Genomic DNA, 11190 nt, shown 5'->3' with positions numbered 1-11190 from the left:
GAGATTGCCATTCAAACAGTGCGTTTTGTGATCAACTGCTTGGGGTCCGCCACCCCCAATATTTTATTTTATTATATTTTATTCCAATATTATAAAATACTGGAATAAAATATTGGCATCCCGGGGGTGGGTGGGAGAGAGCTAAACCCGCTCCCCCGGTTGCGCATCAGCCAAAGGGACCCTCCGGACGCGCCGGCGAGGCTGCTCTGGGGGACGCCTGCTCCAGGGCGCCGCCTGCTGGCGACGGGAGGGTAGGAGCGCCGCGAGGGGGCCGGCGGCGAGACGGGGGCTCGGGAGGGCGGAGCAGGGGGTGCGGCATCGGGAGCCGGGGAGCCGCGGCAGGAGCCTGTCTGCCAGCGCGGAGAGGCGGGCGGAGGCGGCGGCGGCGATGTTGCTCCTGCTCTTTTCCCGGCGCGGGGACTGAGCGGCGGCCCGCGCCGTCTTGCCTCGGAAGGCGCCATGGAGAGCCAGCTGGCCCGCTGCAAGATCGTGGTGGTGGGCGACAGCCAGTGCGGCAAGACGGCGCTGCTCCACGTCTTCGCCAAGGACACCTACCCCGAGGTACGGGGCGTGGGGGGGGGGAATGGCAGCCTCCCGCAGAGGGAGCCCCATCCGACGGGGCGGGGAAGCCGGAGGGGAAGGAAGGGACCCCCGACGGTCGCGGTGGGTGGGTGGGTGTTGTGGGTGGGGGGCTCGGGAGATGCAGCCGGAGAGCGGCGTCCAGGCAAGCCGAGCAGGGCTGCCGGTTGGCCAGCGGGGTCTCCGGTTCCTCCGAGGGGGCGGCCGGCCGGTCTCAGGACGTCGAAGGGGGTTAGCGCCCGCTTTGCGCTTGCGGGAGGTCCCAGGTCTTGGATCCTCGACGGCAGCGTCGTCCCGAGAGGGCGGAGGAGAGCCCGTGTTTTTAGACGGTGCCCACTGGGTAGGGTGTCCCCTCGGATGTGGCCGGAGACTGCGGGATTTTGGGGGGGGGGGGTCTTAGGAAGGGATACGGCTGGTGTCACCTGTTGGGAGAGCCAGGGGCGAGATGGGAGCAGGAAGAGGCAAAACACAGAGAACTGAAATATTCTGGAAGGGGAGGGTCAAATTGCAAGGGTTTGAGTGTGTCATGTGGGGTGTAAAATAGGGGTTTTTTGGGGGGGGGGCTGAAGGGACCTAGAAGGGACTCTCCGCACAGGGGGGCGGTTCAAGGCGCTTCCCCCTTTCTGCCATAATCGATTCCTTCATCTTCCAAGGTGCCACAAAAACCCTCTTTTTCGGTTAGACTGACTTAGCAGGTTAGGTTAGAGAGTTTGGGTGGGTGGGTGGGGGGACAATTTTGAGAGGGGTGAAGAAGATGGAGGAGGTTCAAGTGAGCAGTCGGGTTCAGGAAAAGCTGTGAGGGAGATTTAGGGTTCTGTAGGGAAACTATGGAACTGAGGAACCGCTGGGACATCAGGCGGAATGTCAGAAACCCGGAACAACCTGCCTGCCTGCCTTCCCTTTGTGGGGCGGCTGGATTTAGGGCAGAGCATCTGGTTCCCTCTAGCTGAGGGCCATAATAATAATAATAATAATAATAATAATAATAATAATAATAATAATAATATACAGGTAGCTACTAAGTAGCTACGTAAGAAAGCAACTCTACCAAAAGGAATTATTGTGAAAATAAGAAATATTCTTCTTTGCGGGGGGCACCAAATTTTGTCCTTGCACAAAGTTGGCCTCTGCTCAGTGCCTTGGCTGAGTCCTGAAACAGAACTTCCTCTAAGCAACCAGGGAGGACCTCTCTTTTGCTTTTACTGGAATATGGCCAGGATCCCACACGAACCACAAATTAGGACGAAAGTCTTCCAGAGGCAGAGGCGTGCACCGTAAATGTTTGCTTTCAGAAACGGAGCATTGCTCTTGGGGTTGTGGGGTCTGGCCGCGAGTGTGTCAGGGACCCAGGCGTGTGAGATCTGGGTTGGGGGTGCTTGCAGTGGGGGGGGGGGTGTTTCTCCCAGTCGGCGGCATGGCATGAAATTCTGTGGTTTCATGCGTTCTGTTGTCTCCGCTGTCCCCCCCCTTGCAGAACTATGTCCCCACGGTGTTTGAGAACTACACGGCCAGTTTTGAGATCGAAAAGCAGCGCATCGAACTCAACATGTGGGACACATCAGGTGAGTGCGGAGCAGAAACTTGGGTGGGGGCAGGGAGCGCTCTGGAACTGATAACTGGGGTGAATTTTGCCTGTCCCAGTTGAGGGTTTTTGCGACATATTCCTGTTTACCCAAATGAATGTGCCCTCTGAATGATTCCAGGAGTTTTAGCACCACTTCCATACAAGGGACAGTTTACCGTATTTTTCGCTCTATAAGACGCACCAGACCACAAGACGCACCTAGTTTTTGGAGGAGGAAAACAAGAAAAAAAATATTCTGAATCTCAGAAGCCAGAACAGCAAGAGGGATCGCTGCGCAGTGAAAGCAGCAATCCCTCTTGCTGTTCTGGCTTCTGGGATAGCTGCGCAGCCTGCATTCGCTCCATAAGACGCACACACATTTCCCCTTACTTTTTAGGAGGGGAAAAGTGAGTTTTATAGAGCAAAAAATACAGTATTTGTTTGTTTCCTTGTTTTCCTTGACCATTCCAAACTTTGCTTGGAAGAGCTTTCTTTCCTGGCTACACCTGCCTGGTTTGGAAATTTTGTGCTTCGCATGCGTTCAGATGGGTACTTTCCTCCCTTATAGTTTTAACTTGGAGCATTAGTTTAACCAGTGTTTCCCAAACTTAGGTCTCCTGCTGTTTTTGGACTACAACTCCCATCATCCTTGCTGGCTAGGGATGATGGGAGTTGTAGTCCGAAAACAGCTGGGCACCCAAGTTTGGGAAACACTCTGAGTTAAACCACCGTCAGGCTTTAATCCCCCCCCCCCCCACTGACTTCCACAAAGGATTATCAGGTTCCCTTTTTCTCTTGGCTCCAGAAATTGCCGTCAACACTCCTGCAGTGTTTTCCAGCATTCTCCTTCCTTGTGTTCTTGGGATTATTATAATTTTACCCCAAGGCTCAGGCCTGTGCTGTTCTCTGGAAAACCCTTTCCCTTAATCCCAAATGCGGTAAGGGCGAAATCTCTCTTTCGTATGACTTCATATGTTTCGGCTAAGCACTGGTGCTTGGCTCCTGGTCTAGTAAAACCTAGTTACACATCAGGCCCTTTGTGGTGGGGAGCAGTTGTGATGAACTGGTGGTGAGAGAAAGACTCTTTGTATATGCTCAGAGTTTGCATCAGCATTACAAGGAGGTTCTGCTGTTGAGACCTGCTTCAAATCCCATCTCGGATAAACCTTATATAAAATCCCCCCCCCCCCCTCAACTCTAACACCGCTCATAACCCTCTCTGGATGATGTGGGGCTGGCCTGCTTTACCTAGTTTTTTGAAAAGGTTATAGGGGGATAACATGATCTGGCTAAAATTGGGTGGGGGTGGAAATCATGATGTTGGAGCTTTCCAATTTCATTCAAGGACCCCTCCCTGCCTCTCCCCCCCCCCGCCCTCACCTGCAGTAATTAAAGTACTGCCTTCCTATCCACTCTGCGGCCACTTTATTTTTGGTGTCCTGTTTCCTGGTATCGCCTGCCTAGGAGTACCTGTGAGAAGGTACAGTATGAATTCTGAGATTCAGGGTGAGGCCAAGAATGAATGAGGCACGAAAAGCTCCGGATCCGAGGGCAGACCTCGCCCCTGGAAGGAATGTAAGGGGAGAAGGGCCCGTTTTCGTACTTTCTTTGCCTGCAAAGAGGGAACGTTGAGTTCTTGCCAGCATTTTAGAAGCAGCTGGATCCTGGAAGCGATTCTGGGGGTTGTCTGGCTCAGCCTGGCTGCCTTTTATGCCTTCTGCCTTTTATTTGTATCCCCTTCCCCCCCCCCCAAAAAAAAAACCATTTCTTTGTGGTTTTCCATATGCCAGAGAAGGGGGAATGTTGTGCTTCAGTCTTGATGCTACAGAGGAGGAACAGAAGAAGATGCAATGCTTTGGCCATGATGTGTAGAATAAATGTCCCCATTTTTGTTTTGTTTTGAGAGAAGGCTCATCCAAACTACCAGGGCTTCTTCTTTCCTCTGCCTCGACTCCAGCTTTTGCATTTATTAACTTCGCAGCCTCGCGATTGGCACGGCCAGAGCCTTCCCTTGGCACGGCACCTCTCGCCTGCTTTTGTCGAGTTGCGTAAAGGGCTCTCCTGTGTGCAGTGCAGCTGTGGCGAAATTGCCGGTGGCTCTTCGGGAGGCTGCAGAAAGGCTCTTCTGTCTGGGTAGAGAAAAGAGCGTCTCTTCCTTGGGCTGTGGGAGGAGGAAGCGAGCAAACAATCCTCCTGCTGTGGGAGGCCGGAGCGCGGTGCACAAAACGATCAGAAAGCTAACGCCGCAGAGACGCAAGCGTTGTTTGGAGCTGGCAAACGTTCCGTGGCTAACAGGCGAGCGAGCTGCAGCCACAGACGCTGCAGTCTGGCCAAGGGAGGAGAGTCGCAGAATGCTTCGTAATGGATCAGCTAAGCTTGTGGCAAACTGGCGGAGGGTTGGTCTATCAGTGTCCTATTAAGCTGTGTGTGCTAATGACCGAAAACTGCACTGGGAGATGAGAGGCTGTTTCTTTTGGCCAGATGTTAGGGATGGTGTCCACCATTGGCTTGGAAAGGCGTGGGCAACCTGTGGCACACCGGACATCGATAGATTACCAAGTCCTAGCCAGTAGGCTGGGATGTTGCTCCTGGGATGTTGCTCCTGAGAGCCAGTATGGTGTAGTGGTTAAGAGCAGTAGACTCGTAATCTGGGGAACCGGGTTCGTGTCTCCGCTCCTCCACATGCAGCTGCTGGGTGACCTTGGTCTAGTCACACTTCTCTGAAGTCTCTCAGCCCCACTCACCTCACAGAGTGTTTGTTGTGGGGGAGGAAGGGAAAGGAGAATGTTAGCCGCTTTGAGACTCCTTCGGGTAGTGATAAAGTGGGATATCAAATCCAAAACTCTTCTTCTTCTTCCTAGCAACATGTGGCTGGCCCCAGGTTCCCCATCCCTCAGATATGAGCCAGGGTAGAAAGGGCTTCTTAATGTCACAGGAGGGGTGGCACTGTGGTCCAAAACACTGAGCCTCTTGGACTTGCTGATCAGAAGGTCAGCAGTTTGAATCCCCACAGCAGAGTGAGCTCCCGTTGCTCTGTCCCAGCTCCTGCCAACCTAGCAGTTCGAAAGCACGCCAGCACAAGTAGATAAATAGGTGCCACTGCAGCGGGAAGGCAAACAGCGTTTCCGTGCACTCTGGCTTCTTTCACTGCATCCCCGTTGAGCCAGAAGTGGTTTAGTCATACTGGCCACATGACCTGGAAAGCTGTCTGTGGACAAACGCCAGCTCCCTCGGCCTGAAAGTGAGATGAGCGCCACAACCCCAGAGTCGCCTTTGACTGGACTTAACTGTCCATGGGTCCTTTACCTTACTTCTGTAGGGGGATTTTTGCCTCTGAACACTGGCTGACACCCCAGACCCTCCAAGTATCCCTATTTTCCAGGGACAGTCCCGGATTTACAGAAGCCGGCTCGGTTTCTGATTAGATCCTGGAATGTCCCACTTTTCCCTAGGACACCCCTATTTTCATCAGAGAAATGTTGGAGGGTATGGAGTTATGCACACACACACCCCGAGCCAAGGAGATAAGGAACTATACAACCTTTAGAAGACATCTGAAGGCAGCCCTGTATAAGGAAGTTTTTCAATGTTTAATGGTGTTTTTATACATGTTGGAAGCTGCCCAGAGTGGCTGGGACGCCCCAGTCAGATGGGCAGGGTATAAATAATAAAATTGTTGTTGTTGTTGTTGTTGTGATTATTATAATCATGGAATAAAGGTAAAGGTAAAGGGACCCCTGACCGTTAGGTCCAGTCGCGAACGACTCTGGAGTTGCACACTTGCTTTACTGGCCAAGGGAGCCGACGTTTGTCCACAGTCAGCTTCCGGGTCATGTGGCCATCATGACTAAGCCACTTCTGGCAAACCAGAGCAGCGCACGGAAATGCCGTTTACCTTCCCGCCGGAGCGGTACCTATTTATCTCCTTGCACTTTGTTGTGCTTTCGAACTGCTAGGTTGGCAGGAGCAGGGACCGAGCAACAAGAGCTCACCCCATTACGGGGATTTGAACCGCCAACCTTCTGATTGGCAAGCCCTAGGCTCTGTGGTTTAGAACACGGTGCCACCCACGTGCCAATCATGGAATAGGACGCCCCTATTTTCATCAGAGAAATGTTATGGGGTATGACACGTGCGTTTGCCACATCCCAAAGGACTTTTGAAATTAGCCGTCCTGTTTCATATGCGCTTTGCCATGCAGCAAGGAAGGGATTATGCTGCTGGTGGGATAAATGAAGCCTCTCGTTCCACCCAGGGCTCAGACATTCCTTCTACAGTCCCTGAAATCCTGCTCCAGAATGGGTGGCTTTTCAGTCTGGTCCGGCAAAGCAGCTTTGAATGCTCTTGGCTAGCTTGGAGCAGAAACCCTTCGAGATTTGAGCACTTGGGTGGTGGTGCTCACATGCCCAAAGTAATTGATTAGGAACATTTCTGAGCACAGAAACTGTCTGCAAGGGAGAATAGGAGTTACAGCTGCTTAATTTATTGCATTGCAAGGGCTGCAAGTCTGGAGGGAGGGTGGCGAGAATGTAAAGGAACGTTAAGTCTTCCTGCTAAGAACACCAGTGGATGTTCTAATTCATGGGTGGGCAAACTAAGGCCCGGGGGCCGGATCCGGCCCAATCCGGCCTTCTGAATCCGGCCTGCGGACAGGCTGGGAATCAGCATGTTTTTACATGAGTAGAATGTGTCCTTTTATTTAAAATGCATCTCTGAGTTATTTGTCGGGCATAGGAATTCGTTCATTCCCCCCCCCAAAAAAAATAGTCTGCCCCCCCAAGGTCTGAGGGACAGTGGACCGGCCCCCTGCTGAAAAAGTTTGCTGACCCCTGTTCTAATTCTCTGCCACTGTCTCTTGTTAGCTTTTTAAAAAAAGAAGGATTCTCTGTTACATCACTGCTTTTATCCTGAAACTATTTTAAAGCTAATAACAAGGAGGAAACAAGTGTAACAATTTAAATCCGGCACCTCTTGGAGTTAGTTTTTCAACCCTTCATTCCCAAATGCTTCCTTTGGGAAATGTGGTAAGTGTGTTTTTATTTCGAAGCGAGAAGTTCCGGTCTGTTTGGAAGTTGCAGCGAATCCATAATCCCCAATAACGCAGGGGTCAATTGCAGCTGCCTAGAGGCTTTCTCCTTTGTTAATGCTTAGGTTATTTCCGTCTTGAGTCCTGGAAACTGCAGTCAAGTTTCATGGCTCACCTCAAGCCTCCCTATTCGTTCATTCTGAAAATCTTGTTCCAGAGGCAAAGCTGAGGACCGCGAATAGCCTACCTTAAGTGAAGCCCTTCTGGGCTTGGGTCTCCACAAAAGCCCTCTCCCAGCCTTTATAAACAATAACACCACAACTCTCACTATTTCCATAAGGAAACTTTGATTGCCTTCTTCCTTCCCTGGCAATATGTAATTTGACATCCTTTATGTGTTTGTGTGTGTGTGTGTGTTATCTCACTGCATTACAGATAGGGACGAGGGCGGATTTTGTTTGGTCTGCATTTTGTAAGCAAGCCCACCTAATTCGTGTCTCCCAGGCTAAAATCCACTGATCGGAACATAATTATTCTCCCACTTCTGCGCTTCTCTGAATTTTATTTCTTTATTCTCCCCTTTTTTTCAGCCGAGAAGTGTATTTTAGGATAAAATGCATTTAGAAATGTGTGCTTTGAGATAAAAGATGAATTTAAATACGGTGGGGTTTTCTTGGCACCGATTTTAAAATGATAACATTAAAGTGGAAACAGGATGGAACAGGCATCCAGGATGAACTCGTGCAAACTAGACCGATCCACCTGTCCGTAATTGCAGGTGGTGGAAGCCATTGGTAATAATAATAATAATAATAATAATAATAATAATAATAATAATAATAAAATAATTTATTTATATCCCGCCCTCCCCATCCGAAGCCAGGCTCAGGGCGGCTAACAACAATAAAACAGTACAAAAGTACAGCATAAACAACATTCTAAAATCATTCATTCTAAAATTAATTATATATATAATTTAATTTCTAATTAAAATCCCCCCTCCAACTCCTGGTGGCGTGTTATCTCTCCCAAGGCTTGGTCTTCTGGGAAGTGGCTTGCAGAGGTTTTCTCCCCCGCCCCAATCCCTGATCATATAAAGAACTGATGAGTAGCTTTGAATAGGTACCCGTGGTTTTTCTTTCCTCGCAAAGGAGGAATGCCATCTGTACTGTTGTCCTGTTCCGTTTGTTCTCTTCCTCCTTTACAGCCATCCTTCTCTAGAGACTCTGGTGAACAGTAGTCCTTTGGGGGACGCTGGGGGCAGGAATGACAGCGCTGGTGGGACTACAAATGGTTTCAGAGTCTTAAGTGGGTTGTCTTGTACCAGTGCAACCACTCTTGCACCTCTTTCGGTCTAGCTTGGGTTTCGTGAGCTGCTGTATGTGAGGCGAAGCTTGGTTCCTGGTTCCTTATTCAGCACACCAGCCTGAATAAGAGACTGGTTTTCGCATACCCCTGCACCCCAAAATAAGCTTAAGACCACCCCATATCATGCACCCTCCATGACTGGGAATCAGAACCCTTGGATATGCACACACTAAGGCTGGGTGATATCTGGTTTACAGCATCGTAATACAGTGGTACCTTGGGTTAATTTGTTCCAGAGGTCTGTTCTTAAGCTGAAACTGTTCTTAACCTGAAGCACCACTTTAGCTAATGGGGCCTCCCACTGCCGCCACACAATTTCTGTTCTCATCCTGAAGCAAAGTTCTTAACCCAAGGTACTATTTCTGGGTTAGCGGAGTCTGTAACCTGAAGCGTCTATAACCTGAAGCGTCTGTAACCTGAGGTACCACTGTATAGCAAAGGTAAAGGGACCCCTGACCTTTAGGTCCAGTCGTGACCGACTCTGGGGTTGCGGCGCTCATCTTGCTTTATTGGCCAAGGGAGCCGGCGTACAGTTTCCGGGTCATGTGGCCAGCATGACAAAGCCGCTTCTGGCGAACTAGAGCAGCGCACGGAAACGCCGTTTACCTTCCCACCAGAGAGGTACCTATTTATCTGCTTGCATTTTGACTTGCTTTCGAACTGCTAGGTTGGCAGGAGCAGGGACTGAGCAACGGGAGCTCACCCTGTTGCGGGGATTCAAACCGCTGACCTTCTGATCGGCAAGTCCTAGGCTCTGTGGTTTAACCCACAGCGCCACCATCGTCCCTTCACCACTGTATATCACCAGCTAAAAAAATGCAATATACTGCTATATCACAGTGTCTGAAATAAGGATGGAGCTATGTAGACAGGCATCGGCTGGCTTCACAGTTTTTCCCACATTGTGATTTTTGCCGGCGCCTGCTCTTGTGATTCGCTGCCCCCCTGCATGAGGCAGGGGAGAGCTGAGCCGGCAGAGTTAACAGAGGCTGCAGGAATTGAGAGAAGCACTGGCTTGCAGTGGCGTAGCGTGGGGGGTGCAGGGGGGGCCGGCCGCACCGGGCGCAACATCTGGGGGGGGCGCTCGCACTCGCAGCTCTCTGCCCCTACCTGGCTCCACCTGTTAGGGGGCGCAAATTACTTGCCTTGCCCCGGGTGCTGACAACCCACGCTACGCCACTGCTGGCTTGCTTCACGGTTTCCTCCACATTGTGATTTTTGCATAGCGCACATATTGTATACCATGATTCGCGATATATTGCCAGGTCAAAAATTATGAAACAGATGATCACGATATGAACCAGTTTTGGACGATATATCGCTCAGCCCTAACACGCATCATGATTCGCGATATATCGCCAAGTCAAAAAATTACGAAACTGATATCACGATATGAACTTCAAACCGGTTTTGGATGATATATTGATATATCGACCAGCCCTAATGCATGTGTGTGTGCGTGTGCGCGTGCGTGCACACACACACACACACACACACACACACACACACACACACTGTCCTAAAGGACTGCATTGAAGCATGTTTCTCAAATGCATCATGCCCCTAGGCCACACTGAGGAATAAGGGAATGTTTGCACCTTGAAATAAAGTCTTGGCCCACCCAGAATTAGACATCCCTCCCTCCAGAATACAGTGGTACATCTGGATGCGAACGGGATCCATTCCGGAGCCCCGTTCGCATCCTGAGTAGAACGCAATCTGCAACTGCACATGCGCGGATCGCGATTCGCCGCTTCTGTGCATGCGTGTGACGTCATTTTGAGCATCTACGCATGCGCGAGCGGCGAAACCCAAAACTAACGTGTTCTGTTACCTCTGGGTCGACACAGAGCACAACCCGAAAACGCTCAACCTGAAGCATATTTAACCCGAGGTATAACTGTACTGCCAACAAAGGTCCGTATAGTTAAAGCCATGGTTTTCCCAGTAGCGATGTATGGAAGTGAGAGCTGGACCATCAAGAAGGCTGATCGTCGAAGAATTGATGCTTTTGAATTCTGGTGCTGGAGAAGACTCTTGAGAGTCCCATGGACTGCAAGAAGATCAAACCTCTCCATTCTGAAGGAAATCAGCCCTGAGTGCTCACTGGAAGGACAGATCCTGAAGCTGAGGCTCCAGTACTTTGGCCACCTCATGAGAAGAGAAGACTCCCTGGAGAAGACACTGATGTTGGGGAAGATGGAGGGCACAAGGAGAAGGGGACGACAGAGTACGAGATGGTTGGATAGTGTTTTCGAGGTTACCAGCATGAGTTTGACCAAACTGTGGGAAGTAGTGGAGGACAGAGGTGCCTGGCGTGCTCTGGTCCATGGGGTCACGAAGAGTTGGACACGACTAAACGATTAAACAACAACAACATAACTGTACTGCTTCCTGCAAGGCTACCCAGCGTCACGTCCAGACCAGTGCTTTGGTTTTGCCCAGGTTCCTGCCAGCTATGCCGCTCATGTGCTGACAGTTCCCAGCATGCCTATAAATGAATAAAGGATCGGTGTCTCCCCCCCCCTCCAAACAGGCTTTGGGCTGTCCTGAATTATGCAGGCTTCTCCCAGATGCCTTGGCATCATGTCTGGCCCAGAGCTTCATTTTGTGCAAGTCACTTGCGATGTCCCCTGCCATTTATTTCTTCTCC

At 50.6% G+C, this 11190-nt stretch overlaps 1 protein-coding gene across 1 annotated transcript in view; it reads left to right on the top strand.

The window, feature by feature from the left end:
* The first annotated feature begins 322 nt into the window (after positions 1-322).
* RND2 (Rho family GTPase 2) overlaps positions 323-11190 on the top strand; it is a 42348-nt gene continuing 31480 nt past the window's right edge. Inside the window, exons 1-2 of the mRNA XM_028702961.2 lie at positions 323-561; positions 2054-2141. Of these exons, the coding sequence (XP_028558794.2) occupies positions 460-561; positions 2054-2141 (190 nt within the window). The 5' untranslated portion in view covers positions 323-459. The remainder of the gene's footprint in view (positions 562-2053; positions 2142-11190) is intronic.

This window comes from Podarcis muralis, chromosome 13 (genome assembly GCF_964188315.1).
Source record: "Podarcis muralis chromosome 13, rPodMur119.hap1.1, whole genome shotgun sequence".
Taxonomy (NCBI): domain Eukaryota; kingdom Metazoa; phylum Chordata; class Lepidosauria; order Squamata; family Lacertidae; genus Podarcis; species Podarcis muralis.
Note: the sequence above shows the minus strand (reverse complement) of the source record. Positions and strands in the feature narration are given on the sequence as shown.